This window comes from Sceloporus occidentalis, unplaced genomic scaffold, assembly GCF_023333645.1.
Source record: "Sceloporus occidentalis isolate IW3139 unplaced genomic scaffold, rSceOcc1.0.p SCAF_17, whole genome shotgun sequence".
Lineage (NCBI taxonomy): Eukaryota > Metazoa > Chordata > Lepidosauria > Squamata > Phrynosomatidae > Sceloporus > Sceloporus occidentalis.
In genome coordinates this window covers 1,832,543-1,850,620 of record NW_028316997.1, presented here as the reverse complement: position 1 = coordinate 1,850,620, position 18,078 = coordinate 1,832,543, and the positions used below count along the sequence as shown (strand labels likewise).

At 39.8% G+C, this 18,078-nt stretch overlaps 1 protein-coding gene and 1 non-coding gene across 4 annotated transcripts; one reads left to right on the top strand and one right to left on the bottom strand.

Annotated features, from left to right (window-relative positions):
* Positions 1-3,612: 3,612 nt before the first annotated feature.
* Positions 3,613-12,217, top strand: LOC149302737 (cysteine and glycine-rich protein 2-like). Of its 3 annotated transcripts, none has more exons than XM_089482046.1 (5): positions 3,613-3,724; positions 4,435-4,603; positions 6,481-6,610; positions 7,248-7,341; positions 12,141-12,217. In XM_089482046.1, the coding sequence occupies exons 1-5, from the start codon at positions 3,613-3,615 to the stop codon at positions 12,215-12,217; spliced, it is 582 nt and encodes a 193-aa protein (XP_089338172.1). The 3 variants fall into 3 exon arrangements, with proteins under 3 accessions (XP_089338172.1, XP_089338173.1, XP_089338171.1); XM_089482047.1 differs by having other exon boundaries at positions 4,435-4,607; positions 6,488-6,610; XM_089482045.1 differs by having other exon boundaries at positions 4,435-4,611; positions 6,483-6,610.
* On the bottom strand, positions 8,911-9,040 carry LOC149302738 (small nucleolar RNA SNORA35). The gene has a single exon (XR_016272068.1). It is a non-coding gene; the product is annotated as a small nucleolar RNA SNORA35 (small nucleolar RNA).
* Positions 12,218-18,078: the final 5,861 nt, after the last annotated feature.

The following is an 18,078-nucleotide window of genomic DNA, read 5'->3' as shown; positions in this document are numbered from 1 at the left end:
TAAGCAAATCAGACATATAATTCCAAGGTGAAGACCTGCCTTTATCAGAGATATTGGGATCTGTCTAATAAACATTAAATGTATGTGTTGTCTATGTGGTACTTATTGAGTTAACCGTTTCAGTAAGTGTATGAAATAATCATTGTGTGTGTGTGTATATATATATATATATATATATACAATTTCTGTTTTTTAACCTGATCAGTAAGTTATAGATCTTGTTTTCTTGGTCAGCCAAAAGACTATTTGCAGAAGTAGCCTCAGGTTGTCATTACCTAGAAGCAGCAACAGGAACTCTTTCTGAATAGGCAGCTAACCGTGTGACATGAAGAGTAGTTGAGTATAATGCGTTGGCGAAATGAAGCTTACATTTGATTGGAAAGCTTAGGCTACTGATATTTTATTAAGATGCAGAGAGAGAAGTTGTGATTAATTAGGGCAAATTAGAAAGCTGAACACATGAATTTGCCTTTATATCTGTGGACTTCCCTAGTGTCTTCATGGTGAATTAAGCAAATTCTTTTGATTTAGTGCTTTTTGACCCTATTCTGCAACATGCTTTCACCTACGTAAATCTGGTGTGATGGGTGTGAACAGCCACAGGGAGATAATAGTAGTGTTTTGTTTTTTTGAAGCTTCAAGAAACCCGTCTCGGCATGTAAATACACATTTATAGTAATGGAAGCTTCATTGCATAACCTGTGACCTGGATTCAATCACGGTTATTAATGTATAATTTGAATTACAAAGTAACACAGGGAGTGGAGAGCTTACAATCATTAGCCATCTATTGTATCAATTTTTTTTATGGAAATGAGTGCATGGTGAAATGGCCTCATACATTTTACGCCTAGTTTTGCGACATTAAGCTCACGTGAGATGCTTCCTGTCCCATTGGCCTCTAACAGCACAGAAATCTTCAATTCAACAAGTTCTGGAGCCTGAAAATTTTTAGCTAATTGCCTTCAGCCATATATCCCCGATCTGATCAGGTGGGATTTGTTCCCGGGCAGGGAGGCAAGAGATAATACCATCAAAGTTATTAATATCGCTTCTGCGCAATGGAATAAGACCCCTCTCACCATGGCCTCAAAGGATTCCAGAGATTATGGGTGTACAGATTGGTTCGCAGTCTCATATACTGTCAATGTTTGCAGATGACATTTTGCTAACCCTTACCAGTCCCCTCCGGTCTCTCTCCCAGGTGATGCCTGAACTCGATATATTTCACTTTTTGGAATTACAAAATCAATTCGTCAAAGTCGGAGATCATGGGTTTTTCCTCCCGCCCTTAATCGGCAGATCCAAACTAAATTAAATACCTGGGCCTACTTATCCCCACAGATCTGTCAAAATTGCAAAGTTTGAACTATGACCCTTTGCTGAGTAACCTTTTGTCTGACCTGCGTAGATGTGTGTATCCGCACGTTTCATGGTTTGGGAGGATTGGGGGGATAAAGATGAACATATTGCTTCACTTCCTCTACCTATTCCAAACCCTGCCTATTTTACTACCGAGGGTGGTTTTTTGCCGTTGCCATAAAGCATTCGTCCAATATGTTTAGAGAGGTATTTCCGTCAGGTTGTCATTCTCTTACCTGATGAGACCGAAGCTCCGGGGGTGGGGGTTATGGGTCTCCCAAATGTGGAGCTGTATTGGAGAGTGGCCCACCTGTTTAGACTTATAGAGTGGTCTATGTGCCCTGGGAAGCAGTAGATCTCTTTGGAGGAGTCCTTTCTCGGCTGCCCTGTGAGTGTGATTCCCTGGATTCCTGACCCCATGAGGTGTGTCAATTATCCTGCACATCCCTTTATTCCTTCAATTCTGAAGGTTCTTAGAAAAATTTTGAAGGAAGGACTGGTTTATAGTCTTCCAAGCCCTCTATTTGACCCCATTGACCATGAACCCTGATTTTGCTCCTCGTCATTCTTTGGAGGGCATGAAAGCTTTAACGCCACCTAATGGTTGTGTTCTTCATCTTTGTCATGTGATTCCAAAGGAAACATTTTATTCGCTCTCTGGGTATTGTGGAGGAGGCTAACAGACCTTTAACTCCATTCGAGACGTTCTGTCTTGAGGAAGTGGAACCCCCCCATTTCCTTTCCAAACTGTATGCAGTTCTACTTGAACCCCCGGCCCTTCTTAAACTTTATTATTTCAGCCTCTGGGAGAGAGATCTGGACCTAACATTGGGCCCTGCGGACTGGGAGAAAATTCTCCTTATAACACACAAGGGCACCGTCTCCAGCAGAATGCAGGAGATGACCTCTAAGCTTTTTTCTAGATGGTACAAAGTTCCTCTAGATTCTTGCCCCAGATCTTCCCCACTTGTTGGAGGTGCGGATCCAATCTGGGTTCTCTTCTTCATATATGGGGGTCTTGCCCAGACACACGCCCTTTTTGGGAGTCTGTCATGGACATTATCAGAGAGGTGGCTCACCCCGATTTTCAAGCAGTCCCGCCTCCATTCTATTACATCATACTAATATTCCTTACAAAACTTATAAGATGTCGTGGACTTACTAAACGCAGCGAAAACTGTCCTCCCACGGTATTGGAAATCTACCGATTTCCCCCATCTATTGAGGCTTGGGTTACCTGCATAGAATTTATCTGCCGTATGGAGGCTCGGGAATCGGGTCATAAGAATTTACTTCCATTGGAGAAAAAAAATGCTTCTAACCTAGAAAATCGCCCTCTTGCATCTAAATCTCTAGATCAGCCTTTAGAATTAAGTGGTTGCGTTGCAACCCATATTCTGTTCTCTTTAGCGGACTGTCCTTGTAGTGTCGGATGTATCTGGCTCTGCAACCTTTCACCACCGGATTGCAGTTCAATGTTTTGTTTTTGTATTTGTTCTTTTTTCTGTTCATATGTATTGCTCTTTTCTTTGACTTTGTAATTGGGGTACCATATTATGTTTTTTTCTTCTATATGTGTCGCCTTTATGGATACTCATCTTTTACATTGTTCTCTCTGTGATGTACAACTGATACATGCTTGCCTTTGTTAAGTGTAATAAGATAATATCCTCTGTAACTTACAGGACTACGTTGTCGCTGTTATCATGGCTTGACTGTTGTCGCATTTTTCTCTCTTACACATCTTGTATAAATATTATGTGACACTCCCGTATTTATACATTGTATTTCTGTACCGTGTTACCTATTTGTGCAATAAACAGAGAATTGATTATAAATTCTGGAGCCTGTGCAGTATTTGTACTAGTCTGTGCAGGCCTGATAGGTCATTAACATTGGAATACAATCCACTTAATTGTTTCGTGACTTACAAGCCCTTCCTTTATACACTGAAATACTCTTTTATTTGATTGTTTATATAATTAGATATGTCCTTAGCACACAAAAGAAAGTGGGTTTTACATCTATAGCTATTCAATGTGTGCTGTTATGACGCAAGCCCTCTTGGTGTCCCACGCATGTCTGTGCTAATATATTGATATATTCTGTAAGGGCAAGGATCTAGTTTTGAATGAATTGTCGTCATTGTGTTTTAATGCATTTTTTGAATGTGCTAGAATAGGACTTGGCATAATATTAAGATTTTGCTCGTGTCTAAAATGTTTTATCTATTGTTTTTCCAGTCTCAAGATGCCAAACTGGGGAGGTGGAAACAAATGCAGCGCCTGTGACAGGACGGTATATCATGCCGAAGAAGTGCAGTGTGACGGGAAAAGCTTTCATAAATGCTGCTTCCTTTGCAGTAAGTTAACTTTGAAGATTATTGCTTGTTACCATGCAGCAATCAACCAAATAACGGTCCAGAGCAAATATATTTTTGTGTTCTTATTCTGTTCAAGTTCCACAGTTTGGTATAGACTGCATTTTTTTTTAAAAAAAACCTCTTTCTTTCCTATATCCTACAGTATATATTCTAATGCTCTACACATACCGCCAGGTTAAGGGCTGATTTTTAAAATATTTGGCTCCTGGAAAAAGTGAATGAGTGATGAGCTATGTTGTGACATGGCTCATAATGGTGACCTATAAGTGTGCATACTTTTCTTACCCTTGCTGCTGTTCAATGCCGTGTGGGGGTTGTTAAAACAAACTGACCAGTGACTAGTCTGTACGCAGATGTACTGGAATGTGAGATCACAGAAAGTCCACTTGGTATATGTAGGACAAGCCTATTTTTGTTTATTAGGTTTATGCCCATGAATTCTGTCTGGAAAACATCATTCTACAGTCACTGCACAGTGCTCAGAATGAGATAACTTTTTCCATTTGTTGAATGGCAGGATTATATCTTTTTCTTTGTTTGGTGGCGAACTGGAAAATAATTGCCCTTTAATAGTCCGAGTACTGCTGCCTTTTTTTGTGTTCCAAGATAAAATGCTGGATCTGAGTGTATTGTTTTTTCTTTAAAACAATTTGTTCGGTCGTCTTAACTTTTTTTCTTTTTTTCTGTAGTGGTATGCAGAAAAAATCTGGATAGCACCACTATGGCTATCCATGACAATGAGATTTACTGCCGGTCCTGTTATGGAAAAAAGTATGGACCAAAAGGTTATGGCTATGGCCAAGGAGCAGGCACTTTAAATATGGACAGAGGAGAAAGACTTGGCATTAAACCAGAGGAGTATGTTTGTTTCCTTCCTTATTGTGTTTGTTTAAGATCTTAAGCATGCTGCCTTGCAGTAGTTCTGATGTTGGGTTTATTCCAGAAACTGAGCGGATATATAATACACAAGGTATACTGTAACGCAGGGCACAATATACACAAAGTACTGTACAGTGACATTGTATAGCAACAACCAAACAAGCAGTGACACAAGAAGTGACACCAACCATATCAAAAGAAGTTGCAAGGGTGAATGTGGAATTGCAGCAGGATTGACATCTGGAATTTCAGTGGGTAGGCGAAAAGTGGGGAAGGGGAAAGGTTATGACAAAAGTCCAAGGGGCTGAAGAGGTAGGAGAGTGGAGCTGCGGATTTGTCCTTTTCCTCAAGGCTGTCACTGATGGAATATCCATTAAGCAAGCAGAGGAGCAGCCTGTAACCATCTTGGTCAGCGATTTGTTCCCTAATCAGTTTCTGGTAGTTCTTAGTGGACTGCAAAACAAGGCAGCTCTATGGTGGGAGTCCATTTGATAAAAGAGCTTACATTTCTCTTCCTCCTCAAGATTCTCCACTTCAAAGAATCCAAGCAAATTATCTTCTGTACCAAAGCGACTTGGTGCTAAAGGTCCAACAAGAACTGCAACTTGTTCTGCAGCCTTCCCTCCTATCATTGGCCTTCCCAGCAAGACAATGTAATCTTGGCATCAGGGAAGGGAGCTGCTGTTTACCCTTTTTGGCTTTAGCTGATTAGCTTGTCTTGAAACAACGGCAACACCGTGATTGTGATTCTAAAAAAAATTACCTTGGTTCCACAAATATAACATCCCAGGGAATTCGAGGTTTAAGGTTGCATATTCTACATTGTGTAGAAAAGCTTCTGTTAATTAACACGGTATAGTTATTTTCGTTATATGCAGAGTAGGTATATATACAAATGTTTTTTTTTTTTTGTTTTTTTTTTTTTTAAATGAACAGTTATTCAGGGGGAGATTTGGGGTATGGTAGGAAAGGTCATTTGGAGACTGGAAGTGCATATATCATAAAGGGGAAACTATCTCAATTTGAGCATTTAAATAGTGCAGGAACAGTAATGCGTTGACCGGAAGTGAGTATTCCCTTACAAAAAAAATACTACAGTTTTTCTGAAGTAATACTGCAGTTTTTTGGACATGAAAAAACTGCAATACTGCACTTTTACTGCCGTATTACTTCACATTTACTGCATTTGTACTTCACTGTACTGCAGTTGTACTGCAGTTATTTTTGTATGGAAGTACAAATGCAATAAAGCTACAGTACTTTGAAGTACAACTGTAGGTTTGCAGTATAAAAAAAAAGTGCAGTAAAAGTGCAGTATTGCAGTTTTTTCATGTCCAAAAAACTGCAGTATTAGTTCAGAAAAAACTGCAGTAATTTTTCGTAAGGGTTGGACTTTGTTCCAGTAAACGTCCTTTATCCGCAGATCTGTAAATCACTATTGTAGGCAGTGATGCCACTTTGAATGACTTGCTGTTCAATCCACCACACTAAGATTATGCTTTATGGCAATGCCAGTGAGGTCCTTTGCTCCATTTCCTTTCATAAAGGATCCACTGGGTTATTAAAGACATTTCATTGTTTTAGTACAAGGCAGTATGTGTAACTAATATGCGGCTGTCTAAAACCACGTATCATTTGAAAGCGAGAATTGTTTTAAATGTGATATAAAAATGTTTTTTAAAAAGTGAATGTTCTCAGTTTAACATCTTAAATGTTTGTTTGAAAACTCATAAAGAAAGCATCATTTAGCCACACAATAGACTTAAAGTCCCATAATCTTTCCACAACAACATGCTCAGTAACCAAGAGATTATGGGAGTAATGCAGACTTTATAATGCCTACTCTTTGATTACAGAGCACAGCACTCTCGCCCCACCACCAGCTCAAACCCTTCAAAGTTTGCTCAGAAGTTTGGAGGTACTGAGAAGTGCCCTCGGTGTGGAGAATCTGTGTATGCTGCCGAAAAAGTAATGGGGGCTGGAAAAGTAAGTTGGTTTTCTTAAAGGATAAACACCTGAGAGTCTATGTACTATAGCATTCAGCACCAGAACATCTTAACTATCTACATACAAAAAAACAAGGTTCCATTTACATTCTAATTTATAAAATAAAGAACATAAGGGCACAAAACCATTTATTTAAAATGATGCATCGGAATATAGTCAAACCACCAAACTCTTTTAACATTTAGCCTATTTTCAGTCTTGTTAGTTTGCGCAAAGAAAAACTCAAGTTAGTGAACAATCAAGCTGTGACCTGCGTGACATTAGTGGTTACTGTATAACTTGTAAGACATACAAAGCTAAGCTAAGATCAGGGTTGTGTTTAATTACAGTTCAACAATTCACTGGGCAAGGATGGGAAAACCTTGGCTTTGCTAACCTTTAAAACGTGTTCCTTTACTAACGTGCTAGAAAAGTTGAGAAAATATACATATCATGATCTGGGAAGATTATGAGCCTTAACGGAATAATAATACATTATAAAATGTAATTTAGGCTAGGTTTTTACAGAGCTTTCATGTAAAAGTAGCCATAGATGACTCCCTAGAGGCAGGGGAATGTGTTACTTGTATGATACCCAAGAAAGGATGAGTAAGTCTATTTGTTCCCCACATATCAGCCATGGCATAAGAACTGCTTCAGGTGTGCAAAATGTGGCAAGAGCCTAGAATCGACCACTTTGACTGAAAAAGAAGGAGAAATCTATTGCAAAGGTAAGTGCTGGCTGCGCAGATCTTTGTCGTTTTATTGTTTGTCAACTTGGAGCTAGTGCTGCTGACAGACAGGACACCAGGCTGTCGGGGGAAATCCGTGTAATTAAATATAAACGCTCCAATACAGGATATAAATGTGCATGTAAATGTGTGCACACAGGGATTGTACATGGACCAGACCGTCCATAGAGGCAGAAATAAACATGCTGGGAGATTGAGGCCGTTTCGAAACGGATGTAGAGTTATTGGGCCCACGTCAAGCATGTCTGTGGTCTGGTTTGGATGGGGTTATGTGGATACTGTTAGGTGTAGATTGGCTCTGTGGTGTTCTGTAATAGGCTCGCAGGAAATTGTTATATTGTTGACTTGTGAAGGTGTGGGAGATATGGAGGTGATGAATGGTAATAAATTCTGTGACACACATTTAAAGTGTCAATGAGTTTTGTTTTAGCAGTGACACACACACACCGTAGATAAACCTGGAAAGAACACGAGTGATAGTGCTGTTGTGATCTAATTATTTGAAACAGTTTGTCTATGATTTGTAACTTATTCAGTGTAATACAAATTTGACAAGGTCCACAATACATACTGTAACTAAAATTATAAAACCGTATGGATCAACCCTTTTATAATGATGTACGTGCCTACCAGACTTTACCGAGTCACAAAATGCATGCAGCTTTGTTACTAGACTGAGATCAAATACACAGAAGTGCCTTTAACCCCTTCGTGACAAAGGCTGATTTTACTTTTTGTACCCTTCGTGACAATGGCTGTTTTATCGTTTCTGCGGTGTTTGTGTTTAGCTGTAATTTTCTCTTAACCCATTTACTAAACCCACACAAGTTATATATTGTTTTTTTCAGGACAAGAAGGGCTTTCTTCAGACACCAAAATTTTTTTCATATGATGTAATTTCCTATAATAAAAATAATAAAATATGACGAAAAATTGAAAAAAAAACACATTTTCTCACTTTTATTTGAAAAATCTTTTATTCATCATAAAAAACTACTGAAAAAACCTGCTAAATAGATTCTACTATTTGTCCCGAGTTTAGAAATACCCAATGTTTTTATGTTTTTTTGCTTTCTTCTACACGTTATGGGGCAATAAGTACAAGTAGAGTTTTGCTAATTCAAAACCATTTTTCTCTGAATCTGGTAATTCTGTCTCTATGTGGTATTTGGGGCATCTTTGAAGCCAGCAAATTAAATTTACCCCACCAAACCATATATTTTTGAAAACTAGACACCCCAGGGTATTTTAGATGCTGATAGTTTAACCCTTTCCATGCACTAATCCTACCACCAACCCTTGTCAAAGTTTGGGATAGTAATTGTTTTTGGTGTTTTTTTCACATACTTTGTACTTCAGGTGTGAAATTACAGCTCCTGGTATATGTCACTGTCCCACAACACCCCGATATGTGTTCAGCAACATCTCCTGAGTACATTGATACCCCACATGCATGGGTTTGTCAGATTGTTTGGGGGCAAAAGGGCCACATTTGGAACATGAGCAATTCAAATTCAGTAGGAATTTTACATCTGGGTAAAGAAAAATGCTTGTACCCAACTATCAGTAGGGACAGGTTACAAGAAAGCCTGGCCTATCTCCAAGAAGGGATTTGATCTAGCACCTTAAGTGGTCCCTCATGCCACGGAATGGACACAGGGGTCACTTGACAGTGCAAATAAAAACGCTTAAAAATGGTGGAGCAAATAAAAGCTAAAAAACAGTAAATGTAACAAAAAATAAAAAAAAAATACAAAAATGGAGCAGGAACAAAAAAAAAATTAAAAATGGGAAACTGTGTGATACAGCTTGAAGCAGTCACCGACACAGAGTGCAGGTTTTCCAGGGCAATCTGGACAGTAAAATGTGGTGTCCTTTCTTTGCCCCCTGCTGTAGCATACCCTGCATCTCTTTTGGGGATTCTGCTTCTTTGCTGTAGGGGGGATTTTAAAAATAAAATGGGTAGCCCCAATTCTGTTGGTTCCCATCACTACTTGGGGACCAGGTGCATCACGGTACAAGATACCTGAAATTACTTCGAGCTGAAACTGCAAAAAAGACAGCTTCAGCCCAGTGTCTGCTTTTTTGTGCAGCAAAAAAGCGTTATAGGTTGCAATTTGCATTAGATAAATTGCAACCTTCTTGTACCAGGCCTTTGTCTTCCTCATAATGAGGTAGGGCTGTAGGAGTTGATCTGACAGATCAACTCCACCCATGTGCTTGTTATAGGCCCTGATGCACACTGGCTTTGTAGTGACCCCAGCTCTGCCACGGACAGAAACCTCCACGGTTCTCTCATCGTGGATGGTGCTCAGCATGCACACCTCTTTTCTGTCCTTGAACTTCAATGCCAAAAGCTCCTCTTGGCGTAGAGCTGAGGTCTCCCCCTTTCCTAGCCGGGTTCGTACCAGGCGTTGTGGGAAACCCAAGCGGTTCTTTTTTATAGAACCGCAAGCTACCGTATCGAAACAATACAGCAGCTTGAACAAAGGGACGCTTGTATAGAAGTTATCTACATACAAGTGGTAGCCTTTGTTCATAAGGGGGAATATTAGGTCCCAAACAATCTTGGCACTGGTGCCCAGATGATCTGGGCAACCTGGAGGGTCAAGGTAGCTATCCTTACCCTCGTATACCCGGAAGGCATGAGTATATCATGTCTCGCTCTCGCAGAGCTTATACACCTTCACTCCATACCTAGAGCGCTTGGAAGGAATATACTGCTTGAATCCCAACCTTCCTTTATATTTCATTAGGGATTCATCCACGCAGATATTCTTTCCAGGTGTATAAACCTCTGGAAACCTGGCAGCGAGATGGGTAATCAGGGGGTGGATTTTGTACAGCCTATCAAACTGGGGGTCCTCCTTAGGGGGGCACAGGCTGTTGTCGCTAAAATGCATGAAACGAAGAATCATTTCATACCTTTGCCTAGTTATAGTTTGGGCAAAAATGGGGGTACTAAAGATGGGGCTGGTGCTCCAGTAGGAGCGGATGGAGGGCTTTTTTATAATGCCCATTAACATTGTGAGTGCCCAGAATTAAAGAAATTCTGGCACGTCAATGGGAGTCCATGGCTGTTTTGCCCAAAAAGAATTAGGGCTAGCAGCACGGTGCTGCTGGGCATAAATGTTTGTTTGTGTGACAATGTCTCCCAAGACATCGTCTCCCAAAAAAACCTGCACAAATTGCAGTGGAGTGAATCCTGTAACATCAATATTGATGCCAGGAATTCCAGAAAAAGGAGGGATAGCTGGCTTGTACCTATTAGGCGCTACCCATGCCTCTGGTGCACTGCCACGACTACGTGTGGTAGGCGTCCTAACAGCCACAGATACATCACTAGATGTATCTGTGAACTGACCAACGTCAAAATCTGACGCTGTATCAGTGGCCTCAGAATCTGTGGCCAAAAAGGCATACGCCTCCTCAGCCGTATACCGCTGCATGGTAAGAATTGCAGCAAAAATAGTGGGGAAGGAAAGGGTTAATGGCTATAATAAAAAAAAAAATAAACCTAAAAAAAAGTAAAAAAAACTAAAAAAAGTAAAAAAACATGTAAAAAAAACAAAAAACCCAAAAACAATTGCCACTATGCAAGATCACTGTTTATGCAGTGATCAATGGCAATGAAGGGGTTAATATTATATGGGTGGCTCTTATAAGAGCCTTTGGATCAATATATATATATTTTTATTAGGGAATACCTGAAATACCAGAAAACACACCGATCTGTCTCTCTCCCTCACTAGAAGCAAGTGAAGGAGGGGGGCAGATCCAATACTGATCAAAGGCAATGTTTAGAAAACATTGCCTTTGATTTATCAAATCATGATCACTCTTATGAGTGATCTGACCACTAGGGGTGTTATTCACTGGATGTCCATGACATCCAGCAACACCCCCCCGATGATGTCAGCAGGCTCCGCCCCCCGGCTTGATGGGCGCCGCCATCTTGAAACACCGCGTGTGTTTCGAAGACACCGGCACCGGGAAGGTAAGTTGAGCATTTAGGAAGCGATCGCGAGTCGCTTCCTTTGCTAAACAGGTGTTGCAAAGATGCCTCGATACTGAGGCATCTTAGCAACACCAGCTAAGCAAAGGAAGCGACTCGCGATCGCTTCCTAAACCCGTTTTTCGGCGGCGGGCGCCGCCATGTTTGAAAGACGTGCAGTCTTTCAAACATGTTTTTTTTTTTGCTCCTAGGAGCGATCGGGGGGGGGGCGGGAATGTTTTTTTTGGTGTTGCTCAATGCCTCGATGTCTAGGCATTAGAGCAACACCGTTTGAGTGAAAAAATCGATCACGGATCGATTTTTTTCACCCGTTTAAAGACGTGCCGGTCCTGGCACGTCAATTGTCATAATCGTCACGATTTTCAGTGACGTGCCCGGACCGGCAATTGTCACGAAGGGGTTAAATGTCTTTCCCAATAGAGATGGGGACCGTGTTAACATGTTTCACAGAACGCTGGGGAGAAAATGCAGAGTAAGAGTACAATCTGTGTTAACACTTTAATTTAGTACCGTTCTCCAAAAAGATCAATTTGTGGGTTTTTGTTTTTTTTTTCCTTTAACTTATATAAACATAGATTCAAACTTCTGTGGAAATAAGAACAAGCCATGATTTTTTTTTTTCCTATTTTGTTAAAATTGCATAATTCTTTAGGTAAGATATTCTAAATTTGTTGAAGTAAAATACAACATTCATTGGGTTACATTTCATTGTTTGTTTTTTTTTTTGCGTTACTGATGATTTATTTTTTTCCCCTCGCTGTAGCTTGTTATGCCAAGAATTTTGGTCCTAAAGGATTTGGCTATGGCCAAGGAGCTGGAGCTCTGGTCCATGCTCGGTAAAGATGACACAGATTGTTGAAGACACAGAACGTTCCTTGAGTTCTTCTCCTTATAATTGGGCAAAAATGTGTTCCAAAGCTCTACTAATCACGGTGAAACTGAAGTTATACACCATAAGAAGAAGTTCTTGATAACCTTGGGGTTTTTTTTTTTTCTCTCTCTGTAGGAATCAACGCTAATAAAGGGTTTTCAAATGTTTAAAATAAAAATTAATAAAATCTGTGCCACGTAGATCTGGATTTAACAGTATTATACAACTGGGTGTTCCTAGAAAATGTCAATTCTATATTGTATTTCCATCGATGTCTAATAAAATTCTAACTTCCTATTTTTTGTGTAGTTAATATGGGTCTTGTTTGACCTGTTAACCAAAAGTAGGCCAGACTCGGTAAAAGCTGTAGAAAATTGAGTGTCCAAAGACTGATTTGTTCTCTGTGTAAAAGCTATATAGGAAAGAACAAAACAAAAAAGGCTGTATTTTCTTTTAAGCAGAGGAGAGAGAGAGAGGCGACACATTTAGCTATAAAAGAGGATTGTTAAGTAGGCTGAACTACTGTGCTGCCCGAACGCTATCATGAAACATGGTCTGAGTACATCTTATAAAAAATAAATGTATTAAAGGACCTGTTTAGATTGTTTCGCTGCAGTATGTTTTATTTACAAAACTGTATTGTGCTCCCTTCCTCTTATTCGAACAACTAAGCCTGTGTTAAACGCTCCTTGTACATCAGCATGACAACTGTCTGGTTTAATTTCTGTACTAAGCACCCTTATGAAACATGTTCGGGGAAAAATGATTTCTGATGAACAGAAAGAAAATGCATTTTCTACAATTTGGGACAAAGGCATATTTTGTAACTACTATCGTTGGGAAGCTCACTGGGTAAGACTTCAAATGTCCCATAAAAAGTATCGCTTTGTAGGTCTTATTTAGCAGTGTATATGTTGGTTTGATGACAGGCTTCAGCAGCTTAGTACAATACAGGCCAGAGCAAGCAGGTGAGCCAGTTACCCGAGCCTGAGGATGCTACAAAAAGCTGTATGTTGTGGAGCAGCTACTTTTGCAGCTTGGTAGCATACGAAGGTCTAAAACCTGGAGAGAAACACACTTTCTACCCCAAGAGAATTAATAAATGAACTGGATGCTAAAGGCCTTGCTACAAGCATTGCCACCTTCATAACTGCAAATTTACCTTGTAGAATATACAGCTGTGCAGAACAGTTCTGTATCTCTTCTGGCATAGATTGCCACCATTCACCTACTGTAGGCAAGGGGTTAGGGGATGAGAGGAGGGCTCGTAGCCCGACATACACTTCAGCTTACTTTGGTTGCTGTCATGCCCCTCTCACCCTTACCTGCTCTCCTCAGCTGTCCTCCGTCACTGCAGGTCTCCTGGCAACTCATGATCACAGTAGGCCAAAACCACAGCCTAAAGTTTCTACAAACTCCAGGAGGGACTTCCAGGTGTTGCCCAAATATCAACATAATGCAGTACACCTGTGGAGGGGAGGTAACACCTGTAATCCCCATCAACTATCCACCACTAAAGGCCACATACTGAACTAATGAACCAGCTGCTATGGATTTGCCACTGCCCGGTGACAAATCCAGTAGGGAGTTTGTTCAGCACATGGGAGGAGTAGATACCTCCAGCACTATAAAAACCCCTCCAACTGTGAACACTTTACTCCAGTGTAACCCCATTTTCCTTTCCCTTGGAAAATAGGGTCAGGATCAGCAGCAATCCCTGTTGCTTCTTGGCGCTGATATGGCTCCTGAGCCTCTGCGATGAGTGAGGGAGATTGGGACATATTTGAATTCTGCATTCAGTGCCTCCACTCAGTGATTTATTTAGATACAGGGAATCCACTCACTGAGGAGTGGCCCTGCAATAGTATTAATAAGTACACAATAACTGATAAACAAATTAAACCTATTTTAGTGTAATATAGATTTATACAATAACAGTGTTGACAGGAAATAAAGATTTGTCCTGAGAGTGGCAGTTCACAGTAACTGTGTGTTCAACCCAGTGCCGAAATACATACATATATATATATATATATATATATATATATACTGTAAAAATACAGAAACCCAATAGCCCACCCAAAGCTGGATAATTGCCCACCCAGGAGCTCTAGTAAACGGTGTTGGTGCACGTTGGGGCCCTGGTAGATATACAGCAATATCCTTTGTGAAATGAGGATGTTACTTCCCTGGTCTGATGTCCTCAGATGGAGCCTGGATACAGTCCTTGCTAACTGCAGGAAGGCTTGAGAGCAGATTCGCTGTAGAGATGAATTTGCTGGAAGACCTTAAGCTGCAGCTCTGATTTGTATCAAGCAACCTCTTGGCAAAACAGATCAGGATTTGGTCCTGCACTTGCTAGTTAGTCACTTGGTCTTGCTGGATGGGGAATAGGCCTTAACTCTTCCTAAGGTGGCGTCTCTTCTTCCCTGTCAGGTTCTGCCACACCTCCTTCTGGATAGTTCTCAGAGGCTAGAGCCACACCCACAAAAAGTGAAGTATAGTGTCCTCAGAAGTCCAAATATTGTAAATAGCATTCACATATTATAAAAGGGAAAAAAAACAATAAAAATAATGGGCTACACCAGTGTTCAAGAACTTTGGTTCCTGTATGTCCGTGGACTTCAGCTTCCTGTTTTCCTCTGCTCGTTCTGCTACAGACCCTCTATTGGATTCTCCATTACTTGACCTTTGGCTTCCCTATTGGACTACTCTGTTCGCCTGTTACCTGACCCTTGTCTGGACTACTATTTACTCTGATCACTGCCTGCCCCCTGACCTATTGAATTGTTTACTGACACTGCTTTGGACTAGCCTCTGCTCTTACGCTCCCACCCCAATCCTGACAGTTGCACACCCACCCTCCTACTACCGAGGTTTCGCATAACGGATGTGGCATCAGAAGTTGCCATTTTCTTCTTATATGTAAAACCCAGTCAGCATTATATATGCCACATAACAGGCTTAGACTGGCAAATGCCCATTGGGCTCGTAGCGGTGCACGTTTATTGCCGTACAAGCAGCAGAATCTATCATCTGTACATATGTCATTTGGAGGCCTTAAAGTGCAAGGGGCACTTTTCATCCCCAGTCGAGTCATGGCGCATAGATTAAGAGAGACTAGAAACAGATGCTAAGGAATAGGTTAAGAGTCAGATGGACTTCAAGGGTATTTTGAGGCTAGGTAAAGCATTGGTCTTCGGTTGACCAAGGTTCGAACACCTAGTTGTGACTCATTAAAACATACATGGGTTAGGCATAAAACTTTCCTGAATCAAAGGCCAGAACCAAGGCCTAATTAAGTTCTTATTCTCTACATAGGCAGACTAGATATGCTCTTATCAGTCATCAAATTCTGTGATTCTATATATCAGTGTCCTGATATGCAACACACAGCAGGATATTGACATGAATTTTTTAAAATATACATTTTAAATATAGTACAGAATATATAAACAGCTAAATTTGCAAATGCCGAAGCTCTGCCCGACTGTTTATTTACTAAACCGTTGAGTCATATTTTTAGACATTTGGGACGTCATCTGAACAGATCAATAACACAACACTATGCCGAACTGTCAATATTTATTTGATTAATAACGTACAAAAAAACTGATGGAATTAAACTTATGTGAGGAAAGCTAAATTATGAAAATGTACATTTTCGGTTGCTCACAATGTTGTACATCAAGGATGACAGTAGTAAAATAATACTTGGCACAGTTAAATAAATACAAAATGAAAAATACATACAATTCATAGCTTAAAACAGAATGATTCAGTATTGCAGTATTCTGGTGGTTGGCTCACAACTGAAAACCATCAAGAAGAAAAGTAAGGAAATCGTTTTTTGGGTCAACAAAACAAAACGCATTTCTAACAAGGTAATGTTTCATTACAAAGATCTGTAAATTCCAGATATGTTTTTTTCCCTCACAGATAGTGTCCTTTTCTCCACTTCTTTATGAACTGCTTGAGATCAGACAGCTATCAGTGTAACCAGCAGATAATCAGTGCATATATAAATAGTCTAATCTGGTTTTTAATTCCATTTATACTTCTTCTAAAAAATAAAAAAAAATAGGTACACAAGTAGACAAAAAATAGCATTTATGTGCAAATAGTTGAACATATTAAAAATTTACAGTTAAAAAAAACCAAACTGACGAACAAAAATATAACATATACAGCAGGTATGAAAAAAAGCCCTGGACAATGTTGAGTTTCTCGATTCACTTCACAAAATTGGAATACTTTATATACTAAATGCACTTAGACACAGTTCTTCACTTGATAGTTATCCTATATATTGTGAAGGCTAGTCTACACAGAATTGCATTCCTTGTGGTAATTCAGTTATACCACTTGGAAACGATGATCTCCGCTTTCTAGACTCCTCTGACCGCTCCAACAGCCCAGATGCACGTTTCATGCAGGTTACTTTATCACATTTAAATTTACAAAAAAGAGAAGAAATGGTCTTCTGGATTTAAGGTACTTAACACCTCAAACACTCAGTCAGTGATTGTTGCAGTATGCATAAAAAACAAAACAAAAAAAAAACCCCAAGGCTTTAAATCCATACTAGGATACACTAGGACCGTTGCAGAGCTACTGAACACAGACCTCGGTCTTTCACTGGATTACAGCTCCAACAAACCTCTGGTAACCACAAAAAAAGTTTATGGATGATGGAAGATGTAGTCTAAGGTTTTGGGTGAAATGCATTAATTCACATTGGCCTTTGGAAACAAGACAGGCAGAATACAACTACAAATTATACAAAACAGCAGCTGTATATTTCAGATTATTAGAAATTGTGGACTTCCGTATTTTTACCTATAGCAGGGGTCACATTCATCTCTCTGCACGAACCAGGTTATTGGTCAATTTTGTTAACATTTCAAAACTATGCTTTTTAATATTGTTTCAGTGTAACTACACGACAATGATTTAAAACAAAAAAATACTTTTAAACTGTTTCAATGTACCTTTTGGTGCTAAAGGACAAAATGGGAATGTACAAAATGGGAATTGAGTGTCATATCTGCATAGTCCTCCGTGTATAATGATGTATTATTTAAGCCTGAGTACACACTTAACAATTAGAAATAATAAAGCTTATACTTAATAGTGTTGGGACTGATTGTGGTCCTGGAGACTACCATAATATCTCTAATACCAAACATTCAAGTACTGTATATAGAACAAGCATGGTTAGAGACACTGGGCTTGCAAACAATATATTGGGTCGAGGAAATCCACAATTTAACGTAATGGCTTTTAAATAATGAATGCTTATTTACACAGTCACTGCTCATCCTAAGGCAATGGGTGGGAATACCACAAGAACCCTATTTTTTCCAACATCAATCACGCAGTGAACTTGTCATGCGGTATACTTGCCCACAGCAGTATGGAACATCACTTAAATGAAATATGCATTAAACATGCAAACACAACAGAGAAACCTAGCCGATAAATTATCTATGTACATTCTATACATTTGTCTCTTGATGCTCCTACAGAGCAGCATTGCTTGCTCTTTTCTTAGTATGGGTTACCACGCAGCTTAGTGCCCAGCGGACCCCAGGCTATAACCCATTAAACACAAGGATCAGTGAATCAGATGGATTTTTCATACCAGACTCACACCTAGATCTACAAGATCTCAAGAAGAGACATTGTAGGTATACGTAGAACATATAATGGGTATGGCATGTAAGAATATAATTTACTTACCGACTTAATCTGTTAACCTACTAAAGGGCCAGGTCATATATCTTCAGATCATAATCTTTGTTTATTTAATATTTTTGAAGAGTTATTA

Excerpts from the sequence above, each read along its gene's own strand:
- LOC149302737 (XM_089482045.1), top strand. The coding sequence starts at position 3,613 with ATGCCAAACTGGGGAGGTGGAAACAAATGCAGCGCCTGTGACAGGACG. Across the intron at positions 4,612-6,482 it reads TAAACCAGAGGAGTATGTTT|CACAGCACTCTCGCCCCACC; the intron begins GTTTCCTTCCTT and ends TTGATTACAGAG. Across the intron at positions 6,611-7,247 it reads AAGTAATGGGGGCTGGAAAA|CCATGGCATAAGAACTGCTT; the intron begins GTAAGTTGGTTT and ends CCCACATATCAG.